Here is an 18,914-nt window from a genome sequence, read left to right on the forward strand (position 1 = left end):
CTGTCTCTCTGCTTGCCTGTCTCTCTGCTTGCCTGTCTGCCTGTCTGTCTCTCTGTGTCTCTCTGCTTGCCTGTCTGCCTGTCTGTCTCTCTGTGTCTCTCTGCTTGCCTGTCTCTCTGCTTGCCTGTCTGCCTGTCTGTCTTTCTGTGTTCAGTCCATCAGTATCTTCAGTTCTGTTCCTCGTACAGGGATCAGTCAGCAGCCATGTTCTACCAGCGACCTTTGACCTCCAGTCAGCGACACAGCAGCAAGCAGCGAGAGGTTGAGTCCAACCACCAGCCCACACAGTCACACCTGGACACACACCTGGACTTCGCCCCCTCACCTGAGCCCCCTTCTGTCCCAGTTCTGCCGCCGAAGAAGAGACAGCAGGTAACGAGCAGCTCCTGGTCTCGTCCCGCTACATCAGAGGAGCATCATGATTAATAACCAGCAAATGAAGTGAACAACAGTCAGCACGAGGTCGCAGGTCGGCCTGTGTTTGTCAAAGAATGGCTTCAAGCGTTCGTCAAACAGTTTCAGAGCTACGCTGCAACCACACCTCCTCATGACCTCCTCTGAGTTGGTTCACATCACTCTTTGCCAGCAGTTCAGAGCCTGAGAGGCAGTTAATGAGAGTCAGAGTGATGAAAATGGTTCAGCATGAAGGAGGTAAACCTCTTCATCATGTGATGATGAAGGAAGAAGCAGGAGCTCTGTGACTGCTCTGGACTTTGAACTTTCATTTATCTTCATCTGCTTGTTTTTGTCATCATCAGGATTCAGCTGAAGCTGAAACTGACGTTCAGTGTTCAGAAGAGAAGCTGACCAGCGACAGGTGACACACGCACACAGGCAGACATGTGGGCACACACCTGTACACGCCAACACGGTCGCTGACGGTGCTCTGTGCTGCAGGTCCCAGAGTCTCCAGCAGGAGGTGGAGCATTGCCCAAACAGCAGGGAGCAGCTGGAAGAGGACGTGGAGGAGGTGTTACTCAGCGACCAGAAGGAGATCCTCCACAGAATCACAATGAAACCTGAGGTACGCCCCGACCTCTGGCCTCTCTGTTAAATACAGCTGATTCAGGCTGTCACCTCATTGGCCTGTCTGTCTCAGGAGGAGGAGGGGCCGGACGTGAAAGCAGCCTCTCCTGACATCCTATTGGTCTATGCCGCAGAGACTGACAGCATGGAAGGTGAGTCCTCATCACAGTCATTACTTCATGGAAGTTTCTGCCAGTTAGCTCATGAGTGAAACGGTACAGATTCGTTTCTTCTTCTTCACATCCGCCACAACTTGTGGCCACAAGAGACTTCCTGTTTCTGCAAGAAACTACCTGGGCAAGAGACAGCTACCTGTGGCCAGACCAAAGTCATTATCTTCCAATCACATATTTAGTAGCTATGTGGTCAACAGCGTCTTTGTGCTAAGCTAGGCTAGCAGTTTTCACCAGTTTTCACTTTGCATGACTGGGACGTGCGAACACGCTGGGGCAAGTGAATGGTAATGAAAACTGTGTGTGTGTGTGTGTGTGTGTGTGTGTGTGTGTGTGTGTGTGTGTGTGTGTGTGTGTGTGTGTGCAGAACAGGGCCTGTACCGTGAAGCCTTCCTCTCCACCTACAGGAGCTTCATCAGCCCAAATGAAGTCATCAGGAAGCTGCAGCGCAGATATCCTCTCAGAGCTGAAGTCGGCTGCACTGCTCAGAAAGCCCACCAATGAGCTTTCTGTTCCAGGTAGACTGGGTTCACCTGTGCTGCAGTTCTAAGGAGATATTAATGCTGATTACTGAACATCTGATTTCCTTTACTCATAAAAATGACTCAAAAACACTGACCATCAATAGGAATGTACGAACAGGTGCGTGCAGCTTTCCACCAATAGAGCGCTCGTAATGGAGAGCCTGTAAGGCGACACATGATCAGATTCAGTGGTTTCACAGAAGACTGAGAAAAAGGTCAGAAAGTGTGTTTATATGCAGACGATGTGATACTGTCTGCTTCAGATTGTCTTTTCTCTCACCTGTTCCAGGGATCCGTTCTTCAGGTGTTCCACATGAACTTCACACAAAGTGACCAGAACGAGAGAATAAGATCACAAAATGCCTGACGAAGTAGAGAAAGGAGGAAATCCACACGCCGAAAAAGCTCCTGCTCAATTAGCTTTAATTAATTACTGACTGTAATCAGCTGCTGCGTTAACGTTCGGCGCTGCAGGCTCTTCCTCGGAAGACTTTGATGCGTAGGTGAAGACTGCGTCGACAGATGTGGTAGCAGACATGATATTTATTGATTTATTTATTAGCATAACGTATTTGACATGTATGTTAGTTTGTTTATGACATTGGCAGAATTGTTGTTGTGTCGTCGTGACTCTTTAACCATCAGCACATATAGACACCTGTGTGAAGGGGGGGAAACTGCACACCTGGAAGCAGCCAAGAAGACTTTCCACCTGCTGGTCACAGTGGTCGACGAGCTGTGGTGAGACACACACACACACACACACACACACACACACACACACACACACACACACACACACACCTGAACCAATCAGAAGCTTTGTTTTTTAACCTCATTGCTCACAGCTTGGAAACATGACATCTAACGGGAGTTTGTCGGGTCATTTCTCAGCAGAGGTCGTTTCCACGGCAGCTTTCTGCCAATGAACAGTCAGTGAGCTTCACCCTGATTGGACACTTTAAAATGTCCTTCTGTCTGTCTTTATGACGTCTTTCAGTGTTTTCTAAACCATTCATCCATTTTTCTAAACATGCTCAGACGAAACTTTCCCAGCTCGATACCCTCTCGCTCGCTGCCTCGTGCTTCTGTGCCGCCTGTGACGTGAATCCCTGCAGCAGGCCGTGATGAACATGGAGCCACCGTCACATCTGGAGGGAAGGTGCAGCTGTCCACAGACTTTTGGCCAGTAGCGCAGGTGTGAGTGATGATGTTTGTGTGTGCAGTGCGATCGAGCTGGACTCTGATTTGCTGCTGCTGCTGATGGATCTGGTGTTTAGCCTCCTGACTGGTGGGGAGCTGGGATTGGCCCACCTGCTGCGCTCCAACATCCTGTCCAAGATGGAGCAGAAGTGGCAGCTGATTGGCTCTCCTCAGTCACTCCGTCCGCTCGCAGCCAGGGGCGTGGCTGCCAGGTAAGCTTTGACCTCTGACCTCTTAGATGATTGACAGTTGTTTCACTCCTTCAGACATCAATGCGTGTCCTCTTTCGTCCTCTCTCAGACCAGGAACTCTTCTGGACTTCAGGAGTCAGGATTTAGCCGAGCAGCTGACTCTGCTGGACTCTGAGCTCTTCTACAAGATCGAAGTATGAACCTGAACCTTCATCTTTCACTTGTTCCAGTTCTTCTCCGTCATTTGTCTGTCTGTCACTCACCTGTCCATCTCACCTGTCCGTCACACCTGTCTGGCTCACCTGTCTAGCTTCCAGAGGTCTTGCTGTGGTCCAAAGAGCAGAATGAGGAGAAGAGTCCAAACCTGACACAGTTCACCCAACACTTCAACAACGTCTCCTTCTGGTAGACACAACACAACATCCTGCTTCTGTTCATGAGCAAGAGTCAGTGAGTTCAGTCTGCTTCAAAACAAGCCGTCCATACGATGTCCACCCCGAGCTTCAGGGTGGACAGTCTGCCTCCGTCTGTCTCTGTCGTCTCCACAGCATCAGTCCAGCTAATGCTGATAACAGAGCACATGTTCAGACACCTGATCACACCTGACGTTAACGTGAGTCTCCAGTGGTCACTTCTGATTTCATCTCAAATTTCCCGCTCGATATGCAAATGAACACTTGCGTCCTTCACCAGCAGTCGTCAACTCGCTAAGAGACACGTTTCTACAAGTCAAGAAACAACTACATTTACTGAATTTAATGCCGAATTTAAGAGAAGGTGTGAAGGAGTAAGAAATTGTTCTGGCAGTTTCACAAAGTTTCCAAAGTCTCTCCTCACTCAACAGCTCTGAAAATGACGTGATTTTTTTAAGGGAGTCTGGCGAAACTGTGGTGAAATCGCCGTGTTCACGAGTGTCGTGACCAAAGTGACAGAAAGAACAGAGCAAAGAAAGAAGAAGAGCTGAGAGAGAAATTCAGACCCCGCCTCCTTTCACACCCGCACACAGCCGACCAATCGCTGCGTGAGGGGGGTGTGACACGTCCCAGCGCTGGACTGAGTTTTGAAGCAGACTTTGAAGAGGTCTAAACTGTCCACACTGACGTCTTTGAGTCGATAACCTTTCACCTGTGTGAATGTGTGATTTCAGGGTTCGCTCGGTCATCATTCTTCAGGACAAACCTCAGGACAGAGAGAAGCTACTGCTCAAGTTCCTGAAAACCATGAAGGTAAACACACAGGTGAAGGGAGGAGTCTGTGTGGAGCTCAGGTGACATGATGCTGCATTTCCATCAAAGCAACAGTCAACTTGTTCTTTTGCCTCCTGTTGGCCAAAGAATACATGGACAGACAGACGGATGGACGGACGGACGGACAGACAGACAGGCACAGACAGACACAGACAGACAGATGGACGGATGGACGGACGGACGGACAGACACAGACAGACAGATGGACAGACAGACGGATGGACGGATGGATGGATAGACAGACGAATGGACAGACAGACAGATGGACGGATAGACAGACACAGACAGACAGACGGATGGACGGATGGACGGACAGACAGACAGACAGACAGACAGACACAGACAGACAGACAGACAGACAGATGGATGGATGGACAGACAGAGACAGACAGACAGACAGACAGACAGACAGACGGACGGACAGACAGACGGATGGACGGATGGATGGATAGACAGACAAACGGACAGACAGACAGACAGACAGACAGACAGACAGACAGACACAGACAGACAGACAGACAGACAGACAGACAGACAGACAGACAGGGATGGATGGATAGACAGACAAACGGACAGACAGAGACAGACAGACATAGACAGACGGACAGACAGACAGACACAGACAGACACAGACAGACAGATGGACGGATGGATGGACAGACAGACAGACAGACACAGACAGACAGATGGACGGATAGACAGACAGACAGACAGATGGATGGACGGATGGATGGATAGACAGATGGACGGACGGACGGACAGACAGACAGACAGACAGACAGACAGACAGACAGACAGACAGACAGACAGACAGACAGATGGATGGATGGACAGACAGACAGACACAGACAGACAGACAGACAGACAGACAGACAGACAGACAGACAGATGGACGGATGGATGGATAGACAGACAAACGGACAGACAGAGACAGACAGACAGACAGACAGACAGACAGACAGACAGACAGGACATTAGCGACATGAGTCACTAAATTATTGCACACAAGCTGATTTGCTGCTGTGAGAGCAGGAAACATGAACAGGCTAATCCTCACTGACTGCTAACTTCACCTGTCAGTAACGCGCTCTGTGTGTTCCTGCAGCACCTGCGCAAACTGAACAACTTTAACTCGTACCTGTCAATCCTGTCAGCGCTGGACTCCGCCCCCCTGCGACGCCTGGACTGGCAGAGAAGCACAGCTGAGGTCGGTGTGTCGCGATAATTAGATGGTCGTTAATAGTCTTAATGAATATTAACGAGTCCCGTGTGTCGCATGTTTCCAGGCTCTGGAGGAGTACAGCTCTTTGATCGACAGCTCATCATCTTTCAGGGCCTACAGAGCAGCTCTGGCTGAAGTGGAACCTCCCTGTATACCCTACCTGTACGTTTATACCCTGTGCCCCGCACCAAATGTACCCTACCTGTGTATTAATACCATGCATACTGCACCAAATGTACTACTTCTGTTTATACCCCATGTACACCATTATATCACATACACCCTGCATTTATGTTATACCTGTCTCACTTGCTCTTGAACCTGTCTGTCTGTCCAGGGGTTTGATCCTTCAGGACTTGACCTTTGTCCACCTGGGAAATCCTGACATGTTGATGACATCACAGAGTTCTAAGGTCAACTTCTCTAAACGCTGGCAGCAGTTCAACATCCTGGACACTCTGAGGAGCTACCAGCAAGTGTCAGTTCCCTGGAGTGCTATCATTAGTACAGTTACTACTGTTTTTAAGTACTGTTGCAGTACTGTTACTTCATGTATATTCACTGTGTAAAATACTTGCTGAATCTCTGTCTCTCTGCAGTCGTTACTCTCTGCAACCTAATGATGACATCATATCCTTCTTCAATGACTTCAGTGATCACCTGGCTGAGGAAGCATTGTGGGAACTCTCTCTCAGGATCCGCCCACGAAATGTCCCACGAGCTGTTCAGAGATGACAGGTGAAAGCAGGCTAAACCAGAGCAAAGACTGAGTAAACCTGTGACAACCGCGACCGTCGCACAGCTAACCTGTGTTAGCATAACGCTAACAGGTGTATATTGAGGAATGAGGTGAATCAACCTGGTGGTAATGAGTTAAACTCAGGCTGAACGGGTCCACACTGGTGCTGGTCCGATGTTAAAGTGTCACACAAGTAAAGACGTGTTCAAAGTTGTTGACATACTGGGCTAATCATGGCTAACTGTGTACTAACGTTTGATAATCTGGAGCGTTCCTGCGATTCCGGCAACAATGTGAACAGCCCTGGCTAATGTGTAGAAACACAGGTTAGCTAGGTGTAGGCTGAGGCTAGCCTGGGGTTAGCCAGGGTTAGCCAGGTGTTAACTTGAGCTCACCTGTAGCAATATCCCAATAAACATCACTGCTCACCTGTCTTTGAACTCATCTCTTTTCACCTGATTGGTTGAAGTATCAAACTTTATCAGTAATGGGTCAGTTGAACACGTCTTCATGGACGTGGCATTTGATCAGAATCGGCTTCGTAACATTACACTCAATGTCCTCGCAGAAGAAACAAGACGTTCCACTCAGTGAGGACAAAAAGACAAAAAAGGTCGTGCACAAAATATAGAATAAACAGTAAATACAAAAAAATGATGAGGCAGTAAACGACATACGATGAGATGTAGAGGTTTACAGCGTGCAGGTGTTTATGCAGACGGTGATGAAGGTACCTGTCTTCGTCCTCTTAGAGACACCTGAGCTGACACTGCTGTGAGTTTGACATGACCGAAGAGCGACTGAACGATGTGCAGTGACGTGTTTCAATTTCAATTCAATTTTATTTGTGTAGCGCCAAATCACAACAGAAGTTGTCTCAGGACACTTTCCATACAGAGCTGCTGCAGGCCGAGCTCTTTATCTACAGAGGACCAACAGTTCCCTCATGAGCAGCACTGAGACAGCGGCGAGGAAAAACTTCCTTTTAACAGGCAGAAACCTCAGACTGAACCAGACTCTGGGTGGGCGGCCATCTGCCTCCACCGGGTGGGTGAGAGAGGAAGAGCAAGAGAGGGAGAGTGAGACAGACAGACAGACAGACGGACAGACAGACAAGACAGACAGACAGACAGACAGACAGACAGACAAGACAGACAGACAGACAGACAGACAGACAGACAGACAGACAGACAGACAGACAGACAGACAGACAGACAGACAGACAGAGACAGAGAGACAGACAGACAGACAGACAGACAGACAGACAGACAGACAGACAGACAGAGACAGAGAGACAGAGAGACAGACATGCAGTCACAGTAACAGTGACAGTGGATGTAATAACAGCAGTAGCAGTTGCAGTGGATGTCAGGCAGGGCCAAGGCAGGAGACGCAGCTGAAATCCACAATCCAGATTCAGACACTGTCCATGGGAACCTGCAAGACGACAAAGCACAGAGACTCCGGGGAAGGAGCTAAGTTAGTAAGACGCCGTGGTAGGACATGAGAGCGTGCGGATGGAGAGGAACAGAAGGACAGAGGAGCTCGGTGTATCTTTGGATGTCCCCCGACAGTCTAATCCTATAGCAGCATAACTAGGGGCTGGTCCAGGACCAGCCTGAGCCAGCCCTAACTATAAGCTTTATCAAAGAGGACAGTTTTAAGACGACTCTTAAATGTAGAGACAGTGTCTGCCTCCCGGACAAAGACTGAAGATGGTTCCACAGGAGAGGAGCTTGATAGCTAAATGCTCTGACTCCTGTTCTGCTTTTTGAGACTTTAGGAACCATAAGTAGACCTGCAGTAGGATAATCAATCAATCAATCAATCAATCAATCAATCAATCAATCAATCAATCAATCAATCAATCAATCAATCAATCAACTCCTGGACACATGACAAAGAAAACCAACCAGATAAACCAACACCACACCAGGGTGACCAAATGAGGCTGGATAAAAATACCATTACTGTTACACCTGACTTAAAGGTACAGACACGTCTACCTGTGGCTCAGCAGGTGAACACTGACAGATTTGAAGGTGTTGAATGGGCCCAAACCTCAGACCGTCATTTCACAGCAAAGTCCAGAAACTGGAAATGATCAGAAGTCTGTTTTCTGATCAATCAGCCTGAATTCACAGATATCTGCACCATCGTCCCATCGCGAGACGATTCACGATGCTGTTTCCATGGAAACCCTGGCTGCTCACAGTGGCGGAGCTCCGAGCGGCTCAGTGAGCAGACAGCAGCAATCAAACTCCGGAACATCGAACGGCCGCTTCCAGAAGCTAACCGGAGACACAGTGAAGAGCTGCCGGTTAACGGAGGAGCTGAACCCGCTAGTTTACCGACAGGATGGTCGGTTTCAACTGAACGGAGTGCCTTGACCAGGTGAGGTCAGGAGTTCACAGCAGGACCATGACCGGACATATAATGGGACTCGCTAGCGGTGTTTGATAGCTAGCGGCTAGCAGCGGAGCTAATGCTAACTGCTAGCTGAGCTGTGAAAGTTTGAACCTGCACATTTTCCTCTTTTACTTCGTTTGTTTTTCGTGATGAAAATCAGCGTTAATGAAGGAAGAAAGTGATGAAGTGGTGTTTTGAACAGCTGCTGCTCCTCCGGGGATCATTGTCACAGTTATTCCCAGAAATATTTTCAGCATCTCACCAAAGTTAAAGTACACGTAAAATAATCAAACGTACTTTTAGATCCGTAATCTGTGTTTCTGTGTTCTGAACACGAGAATGATGTTAGACCAGAACCAGGACTGTTAGACCTCCTGCAGGAAGGGGGGCCGTCTGAGGGTGAGGTGTGTGAGGGGTGAGGGGTGTGAGGGGTGAGGGGTGAGGTGCCAGTCGCCTTTGATAAACAGTCTGAAGTCCACGTGTTGTTCATTCAGTTTATTCATTTTAAACAGCACACAGCTCTGTTCACACACACACACACACACACACACACACACACACACACACACACACACACACACACACACACACACTGTCTGTATCTAGTACATACACACCACTGACAGCCTCTGTCTCACCTGACGGTGTCTCAGGTGTCCGTGATGTGGCTCCCCCTGGTGGTGACGGCCCAGGTGGACCTGGTCCTGCTGCTGGTCTCAGTCCTGGCTCTCTGGACCAGACTGAGCCGCCTCAGCTACCCCAGTGCCGTGGTGTGAGTGTGTTAACCTGAACTTTGTGTCACATCGTAGTCGAACACTCAGCTGACCTCAGAGCAGGTGGAGGAACAGGAAGTGACATCGATCGCTGAATAACTGCTGATCTGGAACATTGATTAATGATTAGATTAAAGTCAATTCAATTCAGTATTCCTTTATTCATCCCGCGAGGGGAAATTCCACATTCACAGCAGCACCAATAACCTGATGGCAAAGACAACACGTGCATGCAAGTGAAACACCACAAGGAGATACAAAAGGGTGGGATAGAAACGTCGTCCTAGAAAAAAATGGAAATAGTATTTAGACTGTTATGTGCCGGTAGTATTGCACAGATTGTTATACAGATTATTGCACAGATTGTTATACAGATTATTGCACAGATTGTTATACAGATTGTTGCACAGATTGTTATACAGATTGTTGCACAGATCACATGGAGCAGTTTCTGTTGTGTAGTCTGACGGCTGCAGGAAGGAAGGACCTGCGACGCTCCTTCACACACTTCACATGAAGCATCCTGTCACTGATGGATCCTCAGTCAGTGAGTGTGTGTCCACAGGTTCAAAGCATCAAGCAAAATGACGTGTGTGTGTCTGTGTCTGTGTGTGTGTGTCTGTGTGTGTGTGTCTGTCTGTGTCTCTGTGTGTGTGTGTCTGTCTGTGTCTGTGTGTGTTTGTGTGTCTGTGTGTGTGTATGTCTTTGTCTGTGTGTGTGTCTGTGTGTAGGTTTGATGAGGTGTACTACGGTCAGTTTGTGTCTCTCTACATGAAGAGAGTCTTCTTCATCGATGACAGTGGACCGCCGCTGGGTCACATGATCCTGGCCCTTGGAGGTCAGTTGCCATGACAACCACAAAACCATGTATGATACTACCTGTGTGATAGTATATTGTAAGTCATGACTGTGTGTGTGTGTGTGTGTGTGTGTGTGTGTGTGTGTGTGTGTGTGTGTGTGTGTGTGTGTGTGTGTGTGTGTGTGTGTGTGTGTGTGTGTGTGTGTTGCAGCCTACGTGGGAGGTTTTGATGGGAACTTTGTGTGGAACAGGATCGGAGCAGGTAGGAGCGCTGTTAGTGTAACACCACCTTTAACCAATCAGTTTAAATCAGAACCATTTGACTTCTGGTTCAAACTGGGTCAAAACCACTTTAAAACCATTTTAAATGGTTTGTCTCTCTGTAAACTGGTTGAAAGCCACCGAAGGTGTGTTTGTTTTGTCGTGCAGAGTATCCCAGCACTGTGAGCGTGTGGAGTCTGCGCCTGCTGCCGGCTCTGTGCGGAGCTCTCTGCGTTCCTCTGGTTTACCTGTTGACTCTGGAGCTGAAGTTCTCTCACCTGTCGGCTCTGGGAGCTGCACTGCTGCTGCTGCTGGGTGAGAGCCGCTGTGATGTCATCGCTAGTGAGGCATTCAGGACCTCAAATGAGTGCGGGGTGTTCAGGGACTAAAATACAGCGTGGGGCGTTCAGGGACTAAATGAAAAGGTGCACTTTGTGTCTTGTTGAAGTCCCGTCTGTGAGATTTTTGTCTTCGCTGTTTTTCCAGAGAACTCTCTGATCGTCCAATCCCGTTTCATGCTGCTGGAGTCTGTTCTCATCTTCTTCGTGCTATTGGCCTTCTTCTCCTACCTACGATTCTACAACACTCCCAACAGGTGAGACTCACCTTTCCTTCTTGACACAGAAGAAATATGAGAGAAGTTTAGTGAAACCACGTCTCAGTCAGTCCATCTTTTGAGTTCTAGTTTGATGTCTTCAACCAGAGACTTAGACCAATCAGAGTTCAGGGTGCTGTTTGTGCAGCGAGGAAGTGATGAAAGACAAAAGATGGACGTCCTGTGTGAATCCCACTGCGCTCACACGAGGATTCGTCATCACGTGACGCTGGGTGTTACTGATGTGGGTCTGCCTCGGTGAAACCAGGACCCCCCAAAACCACCAAGTTTAAGATAAGATAAGATAAGATAAGATAAGATAAGATGTAACTGGGAGTTGTGGCGTTCTGGACGTTCTGCCTCGAAACTTCGCCTGGACGTTCTTCACGTGTTGTTTCATGGTGACCGTGTGAACATGGACACCAGGTGAGAAATATTCCTCCATGTCCAAGGTTGGACATGAAAGAACAAAAGGACATTGGCGTGGACACAGGAAGTAGAGGTGCTGAGGGGGCTGCAGGTCCACCTAAAACCGGCGTTTCCAAAAACCATCAGCTGGTAAAAATGTATTAGAACGTGGACAGACGTGTGCACGTGATGTACACACTCAGTTTGACCCTGGAGCCCAATGTCCTCTCAAGTCCTGGTCAAGTCTGCTGGTCTTCAGATGTGCTGGTCTTCAGGTCTGATGGGGTTCAGGTCTGCTGGTCTTCAGATGTGCTGGTCTTCAGGTCTGATGGGGTTCAGGTCTGCTGGTCTTCAGATGTGCTGGTTTTCAGGTCTGATGGGGTTCAGGTCTGCTGGTCTTCAGATGTGCTGGTCTTCAGGTCTGATGGGGTTCAGGTCTGCAGGTCTTCAGATGTGCTGGTCTTCAGGTCTGATGGGGTTCAGGTCTGCTGGTCTTCAGATGTGCTGGTCTTCAGGTCTGATGGGGTTCAGGTCTGCTGGTCTTCAGATGTGACGAGTTGGACCTCCAGCCCTTCTGCTGTAGGTATGATCATCGTGGTGTTTCAACCTTCATCATGGCTGAAGACGTCTCTTCTTCCTCTTCGAGGACAGTCTGCGTCGTGGTTCCACATGCTGCTGCTGAGTCTGAGCCTGAACCAGAACTCCGGATCACCGTGGACTGTGGACTCATCGTGTCATGTGACATGTTGATGTTTGTTCTCGTGAACGACCGAACGATCTGTCACTTTAGATGTTGCTGCTGCAAAGGATTGTGGGATTGTCCAGTGTAGGAGGAAGCACTGAAGCACCTTTTCTGAACATTAGACTTCAGGCAGTTGTCATCACAACCGCCTCAGGTTAGAAACCTGAGAGAAGACGCTCACCTGTGACCTCTGACCCTGTTCTCCTGCTCTCCGCAGCTCTGGGTTCTGCTGGCTGCTCCTCTCTGGAGCCTCCTGTGCTGCTGCTGTCGGGTGAGAAGCTGCTCTGAGATCAGTGAAGAGTCAAAGATCAGCGCTTTGTCTCTCTGAAACGTGTGTGTGTGTGTGTGTGTGTGTGTGTGTGTGTGTGTGTGCGCGCGCGCGTGTGTCTGTGTGCGTGCGTGTGTCTGTGTGCGTGTGTGTCTGTGTGTGTGTGTGTCTGTGTGTGTGTGTGTGTGTGTGTGTCTGTGTGTGTGCGTGTGTGTGTCTGTGTGTGTGCGTGTGTGTGTGTGTGTCTGTGTGTGTGTGCGTGTGTCTGTGTGTGTGTGTGTGTGTGTGTGTGTGCGTGCGTGTGTGTGTGTGTGTGTGTGTCTGTGTGCGTGTGTCTGTGTGTGTGTCTGTGTGCGTGTGTGTGTGTCTGTGTGCGCGTGTGCGTGCGTGTGTGTGCGCATGTGCGTGTGTGATGTCAGAGTCAAGTACACAGGTGTGTTCTCCTACCTGCTGCTGCTGGGCGCGGCCTCTCTGCACACCTGGAACCTGATTGGAGACCGAACTGTCAGTCATGTGAGTCAGACAGAGGCCAGCAACACGTTTAACACAGCACGCACACACACACACACACACACACACACACACACACACACACACACACACACACACACACACACAAGCACCTTGTGACCAAAGAAACAATCTGCTCTGGTATGTAAAGGTAACTTCTGTGTGTGTGTGTGTGTGTGTGTGCATGTGCGTGCGTGTATGCAGCTGAGTGTTTGTGTGCAGTGTGTGTGTCGAGTTGTGTGTCTGTTGGTGGTTCCTGTCCTTCTCTATGTGTTCTGGTTCTACGTTCACCTGAGTCTCCTGAGCCGCAGCGGACCACATGACCAACTGATGAGCTCCGCCTTCCAGGCCAGTCTGGAGGTAACGAGACACACACACACACACACACACACACACACACACACACACACACTGACAGACTGACTGATTGATTGATTGGCACTTTAGGGCGGTCTCTCCAGGATCACTCAGGGTCAGCCTCTGGAGGTCGCTTACGGCAGTCAGGTGACTTTAAGAAGCTCCGCCTCCCAGCCAATCCCCTGCTGGCTTCACTCGCACAAAGCCAACTACCCAATCAGGTGCTGCCGCCCACACTGACCCAGCAGCCAGTCAGGAGGCTGTGAGTTGATTTGAATGATGTAACTTCCTGTTTCCTGTTTGTATGTTCAGGTATGAAAATGGGCGGGGCAGCTCTCACCAGCAGCAGGTCACCTGTTATCCCTTCAAAGATGTCAACAACTGGTGGATCGTCAAAGACCCCGGCAGGTAGGTCATCTGTCTGTCGTGCAGGGGCATGCTGGGAGATGTGGTCCCCGTCTAACCTGTCTCTCTCTGTCTCTGTCTGTCAGACAGGAGCTGGTCGTCAGCACTCCTCCTCGACCTGTCCGTCACGGTGATGTCATCCAGCTGGTTCACGGAATGACCTCACGCTTCCTCAACAGGTGAACAGATAGTCTAGTGGTGCGTTCAGGGACGGTCCAACATCCCGCTGCTGCTCTGTTGAAGTCACGGTGCGATCAGATAATCGACCCTGAACAGCAGCTGCTGCAGGTCGAGCCGGGCCGTACCCATGAGCCTCAGCGGCTGCTGCGGCGGCAACAACAGCGTTCTACGAACAGTAACATTTTGTTTGAGCTAACGACTAATGGCGCCAAACGTCGGTCTCTCTGTGCTGTCTCTCTGCATGCGTCTCACTGTGCTGTCTCTGTGTGTGCGTCTCACTGTGCTGTCTCACTGTGCTGTCTCTCTGCGTGCGTCTCACTGTGCTGTCTCACTGTGCTGTCTCTCTGCGTGCGTCTCACTGTGCTGTCTCCCTGTGCTGTCTCTCTGTGTGCGTCTCACTGTGCTGTCTCACTGTGCTGTCTCTCTGCGTGCGTCTCACTGTGCTGTCTCACTGTGCTGTCTCTCTGCGTGCGTCTCACTGTGCTGTCTCACTGTGCTGTCTCACTGTGCTGTCTCTCTGTGCTGTCTCTCTGTGCTGTCTCTGCATGCGTCTCACTGTGCTGTCTCTCTGCGTGCGTCTCACTGTGCTGTCTCTCTGTGTGCGTCTCACTGTGCTGTCTCACTGTGCTGTCTCTCTGCGTGCGTCTCACTGTGCTGTCTCACTGTGCTGTCTCTCTGTGCTGTCTCTCTGTGCTGTCTCTGCATGCGTCTCACTGTGCTGTCTCTCTGCGTGCGTCTCACTGTGCTGTCTCACTGTGCTGTCTCTCTGTGCTGTCTCACTGTGCTGTCTCACTGTGCTGTCTCTCTGTGCTGTCTCGCAGTGCTGTCTCGCTGTGCTGTCTCCCTGTGCTGTCTCGCTGTGCTGTCTCACAGTGCTGTCTCGCTGTGCTGTCTCGCTGTGCTGTCTCACTGTGCTGTCTCTTTGTGCTGTCTCGCAGTGCTGTCTCGCTGTGCTGTCTCGCAGTGCTGTCTCGCAGTGCTGTCTCGCTGTGCTGTCTCCCTGTGCTGTCTCGCAGTGCTGTCTCGCTGTGCTGTCTCGTAGTGCTGTCTCGCTGTGCTGTCTCGCTGTGCTGTCTCGCTGTGCTGTCTCCCTGTGCTGTCTCGCTGTGCTGTCTCGCAGTGCTGTCTCGCTGTGCTGTCTCGCTGTGCTGTCTCTCTGTGCTGTCTCGCTGTGCTGTCTCCCTGTGCTGTCTCGCTGTGCTGTCTCGCAGTGCTGTCTCGCTGTGCTGTCTCGCTGTGCTGTCTCCCTGTGCTGTCTCGCAGTGCTGTCTCGCTGTGCTGTCTCGCTGTGCTGTCTCCCTGTGCTGTCTCCCTGTGCTGTCTCGCAGTGCTGTCTCGCTGTGCTGTCTCACTGTGCTGTCTCTCTGTGTTGCAGTCATGACGTGGCAGCTCCCATGAGCCCTCACGCTCAGGAAGTGTCGGGTTACATCGACTTCAACGTTTCCATGGCAGCACAGAACCTGTGGAGAGTGGTGAGAGCGGCTGATGATGTCACGAGCGACGTGTAACACGTTCAGACATGACACCCATCCGTGTGTGTGTGTGTGTGTGTGTGTGTGTGTGTGTGTGTGTGTGTGTGTGTGTGTGTGTGTGTGTGTGTGTGTGTGTGTGTGTGTGTGTGTGTTCAGGACATCTCCAACAGGGAGGCGGAGTCAGAGACGTGGAAGACCATCCTGTCTGAGGTTCGATTGGTCCACGTCAACACCTCAGCCATCCTCCGGGTACTGACAGGAAGTAACAGACAGCTGTTTCCTGTAACTTGAGATAAATGACCGTACAAGGACCTGTGTGTGTGTGTGTGTGTGTGTGTGTGTGTGTGTGCGTGCGTGTGTGTGCGTGCGTGTGTGTAGCTGAGTGGTGTGTCTCTTCCAGACTGGGGTTTCCGTCAGCTGGAGGTCGTTGCTGATAAGCTGTTCAAAGCTCACAGCGGCAGTTTGGATTGGACGGTGGAGGAGCACCGATATGGAACCAGTATGACCTTTGACCAGGCTGCTGTCGTGTCTGAAGATTGTTTTGATTGGATGTTCATGACAGGCCTTTTTTTGGTAGGTCAGGAGCAGAAGGAGCGAGAGGCGGAGCTTCACTCTCCGACTCACATCGACGTGGACAGAAAAATGTCCTTCTGGGCGAAGTTTGTCGAGCTTCAGGTACGACTGGATGACGTCTCTGTGTGTGTGTGTGTGTGTGTGTGTGTGTGTGTGTGTGTGTGTGTGTCTGTGTCTGTCTGTCTGTCACAGTGATGTTCAGAATGCAACAACTTTATCAAAAACGTAGCACGAACAACAGACATGACGACAGACAGAAGGTGGTCAAACACCATTACTGTTCACGATCTGAGGCTGACACCAAGCTCTGTGATTGGAGGGTGCGCTGTGAGGCCACACTGTCATGGCAGCAGATGGGTGATGTCATGTTGTGTTGTCATGGCAGTGGAAGATGCTGTTGGTGAAACAGGAAGACTCTGAGCACAAATACAGCTCCTCTCCCCTGGAGTGGATCACCATGGAAACCAACATCGCATACTGGCTGCACTCCTCCACCAATGTAACACACACACACACACACACACACACACTCTCTTTCTCTCTCTCTCTCTCTCTCTCTCTCTCTCTCTCTCTCTCTCTCTCTCTCTCTCTCTCTCTCTCTCTCTCTCTCACAATCCTGTCCTGTGATTGGCTGTCTTGTGTCTCAGGCTCAGATCCATTTGATTGGTAACCCAGTATCATGGGGCGTGGCCAACCTCAGCTTGCTGGCCTATCAGCTGCTGGCAGGTGTCTACCTGCTGAGGAGGAGGCGGGGCTTCAAAGACCTCTCTGATGGTACGCACACTCACACACACTCACACTGCTGGGACCTGTAGTGTGTTGGACTGTGAGCCGGTTCTGGTTCTGGTTCTGGTTCTGGTTCTGGTTCTGGCTCTGGTTCTGGTTCTGGCTCTGGCTCTGGTTCTGGTTCTGGCTCTGGCTCTGGCTCTGGCTCTGGTTCTAGTTGGACTCAGTAATAAGAGTCCTTAAGTCCCTTTACATTCAGGATGTGCTTAGAATAATCTAGTGTGTCTTTGTCTTCAGCTAGTTTTCAGACATTCAAGTCATTTGACTCTGTGACTCTGTGTGTGTGTGTGTGTGTGTGTGTCCAGGTGTGTGGGGTCAGTTTGTGTGTCTGGGGTATGTGTGTGTTGGTGGTTGGATGGTGAACTTCGTCCCATTCTTCCTGATGGAGAAAACTCTCTTCCTGTATCACTACCTGCCCGCCCTCTGCTACCTTTACCTGCTGAGCCCTGCCCTGCTGGAGCATGCACACACTCACTTGCTCAGGTAGAAACACACACACACACACACACACACACACACACACACACACACACACACACACCTTGTGTTCTTGCTAATTGATTATCATTATCATTATTATCATTTACTCGTTAATGAGCTAAAAAACTGTCAGTCCCACCTGTCGTCCAGCAGCCTCCTCACTGATGGAGGGACAGGTGTGTGAGACACGTTTAGAGTTTGCTCATGTCGACAGGTAGATCTTCTCAGGTGAGACATGATTGGTTGGTAGTATGACAGCTCCTTAATGAGATCTGTCTGTGTCTCTGCAGCAGCGACACACACCGGCGGGCGCTGTGTGTGTGCGTGTCCGCTCTGTTGTTGTCCGTCTTCATGTCGTATTGGACCTTCTGTCCTTTGACCTACGGCAGCCCTGAGCTGTCGGCCAATCAGCTGCAAGGACTCAAGTGGAGAGACTCCTGGGACATCCTGTACCGCCGGCGGTAGAGAGACACTTGAGACAGACAGAAAGACGGAGACTTTCTGCGGGACAGGGTCTAATCTCCTCAGATACTGACACTTTGTCCCGATCTAGGACCTGATGCACCTGAATGCACCACCAGGTGTGTCCTTGTGAGGAGGAGCTTCAGTGCTCTGACCTCACACGCAGACAGACGGTGTGGCGTGAAACAGCTCCAGGATCAGCTCAAAGGATAAATGCTTATTTTTTGACGCTTTGCAGTTTGATTGACATGTGACTTCACACGTGTCATTTCCTGTTCGTTTAAACCTGACCAATGACTGAAGGCTTGTATGTTGATGTAATTAGCATGTTGTCAAATAAAGACGTGGCACAGAAACAGACCGGAAATAAAATCCAAACGCACATTTAAAGTGACGTCCAAAATAAAACAATGCTTTTATTTTGACACTTTGACACAAACTGTCCAGAAGTTAAAAGCTGAGTCAGGTCGGGGTGGTTAATAAAGCCTCACCAGTCTACCCAGTGAGGAGCCTTAGACCTGATCCAGGACCCTCGTACAGTCTCAGTCAAGTCAAACAGGTCAGTCACTGATTGGCTCATAAATAACAAACTGAATTTTCTTAAAGGATCCAGAAACCAGAAAACAAACAAGCTAAATTTGAGACTCTGACCTGAATGACCCAAACAAACAGTTTCCCTCCATGAGCTGCAGAAGAGAAAGGCTTGATGGGAAACGAGCGCTCACGCTGTCAATGAAGGTCTGACCCTTCCATCATCATCATCATCATTCCACCATGTTTGTCCACAAGAACGCGACTTCACTCTGCGCTCGTGAAGTGTTTAACTCGCCTGAAAGAAGCCTTCGCTGTTTGTTCACTTCCTGTACGGACGAGCTGTTACTTCTCATGTCAGATCAGATCACTGCAGTCAGTCACGGGTGGAGCTTGTGTTTGTGCTCCACCTGCAGGACATAATAACGTCAACATCAGCTGTGATAAAGCTCCTGTTGCCAGGCAGCAGATCGACGTAGTCTGTTTGTTGCTGCCGCCTGATTTCTGTTTGATTGATGCTTTTATTCATTTTTTTTTATTATTTTGTTTTTTATTGTGTCTCTGCGCTTCTGTCTGCT

General features: G+C 49.9%; 2 protein-coding genes across 3 annotated transcripts in view; both read left to right on the forward strand.

Annotated features, from left to right (window-relative positions):
• LOC139331979 (rap guanine nucleotide exchange factor 1-like) overlaps positions 1 to 6,775 on the forward strand; it is a 15,455-nt gene extending 8,680 nt beyond the window's left edge. Inside the window, exons 10-23 of the mRNA XM_070963605.1 lie at positions 155 to 372; positions 759 to 817; positions 898 to 1,024; positions 1,100 to 1,178; positions 1,567 to 1,651; positions 2,372 to 2,464; positions 2,950 to 3,138; positions 3,227 to 3,311; positions 3,428 to 3,522; positions 4,265 to 4,343; positions 5,470 to 5,571; positions 5,651 to 5,748; positions 5,924 to 6,064; positions 6,186 to 6,775. Coding sequence (XP_070819706.1) covers positions 155 to 372; positions 759 to 817; positions 898 to 1,024; positions 1,100 to 1,178; positions 1,567 to 1,651; positions 2,372 to 2,464; positions 2,950 to 3,138; positions 3,227 to 3,311; positions 3,428 to 3,522; positions 4,265 to 4,343; positions 5,470 to 5,571; positions 5,651 to 5,748; positions 5,924 to 6,064; positions 6,186 to 6,321 — 1,586 coding nt within the window. The 3' untranslated portion in view covers positions 6,322 to 6,775. The remainder of the gene's footprint in view (positions 1 to 154; positions 373 to 758; positions 818 to 897; positions 1,025 to 1,099; positions 1,179 to 1,566; positions 1,652 to 2,371; positions 2,465 to 2,949; positions 3,139 to 3,226; positions 3,312 to 3,427; positions 3,523 to 4,264; positions 4,344 to 5,469; positions 5,572 to 5,650; positions 5,749 to 5,923; positions 6,065 to 6,185) is intronic.
• Positions 6,776 to 8,564: 1,789 nt separating this feature from the next.
• pomt1 (protein-O-mannosyltransferase 1) lies at positions 8,565 to 18,204 on the forward strand. Of its 2 annotated transcripts, none has more exons than XM_070963780.1 (20): positions 8,565 to 8,719; positions 9,388 to 9,506; positions 10,239 to 10,345; positions 10,518 to 10,568; positions 10,736 to 10,882; positions 11,054 to 11,162; positions 12,530 to 12,583; positions 13,000 to 13,093; positions 13,295 to 13,450; positions 13,538 to 13,668; positions 13,760 to 13,855; positions 13,939 to 14,031; positions 15,408 to 15,504; positions 15,661 to 15,753; positions 15,883 to 16,003; positions 16,082 to 16,179; positions 16,463 to 16,576; positions 16,725 to 16,851; positions 17,169 to 17,346; positions 17,634 to 18,204. In XM_070963780.1, exons 2-20 carry the CDS (start codon positions 9,397 to 9,399, stop codon positions 17,806 to 17,808), a joined length of 2,151 nt encoding a protein of 716 aa, XP_070819881.1. In that variant the 5' UTR covers positions 8,565 to 8,719; positions 9,388 to 9,396; the 3' UTR covers positions 17,809 to 18,204. The 2 variants fall into 2 exon arrangements, with proteins under 2 accessions (XP_070819881.1, XP_070819882.1); XM_070963781.1 differs by having other exon boundaries at positions 8,597 to 8,718; positions 9,379 to 9,506.
• Positions 18,205 to 18,914: the final 710 nt, after the last annotated feature.

The sequence above is a fragment of the Chaetodon trifascialis genome, chromosome 6, assembly GCF_039877785.1.
Source record: "Chaetodon trifascialis isolate fChaTrf1 chromosome 6, fChaTrf1.hap1, whole genome shotgun sequence".
In the NCBI taxonomy this organism is placed as follows: Eukaryota; Metazoa; Chordata; class Actinopteri; order Chaetodontiformes; family Chaetodontidae; genus Chaetodon; species Chaetodon trifascialis.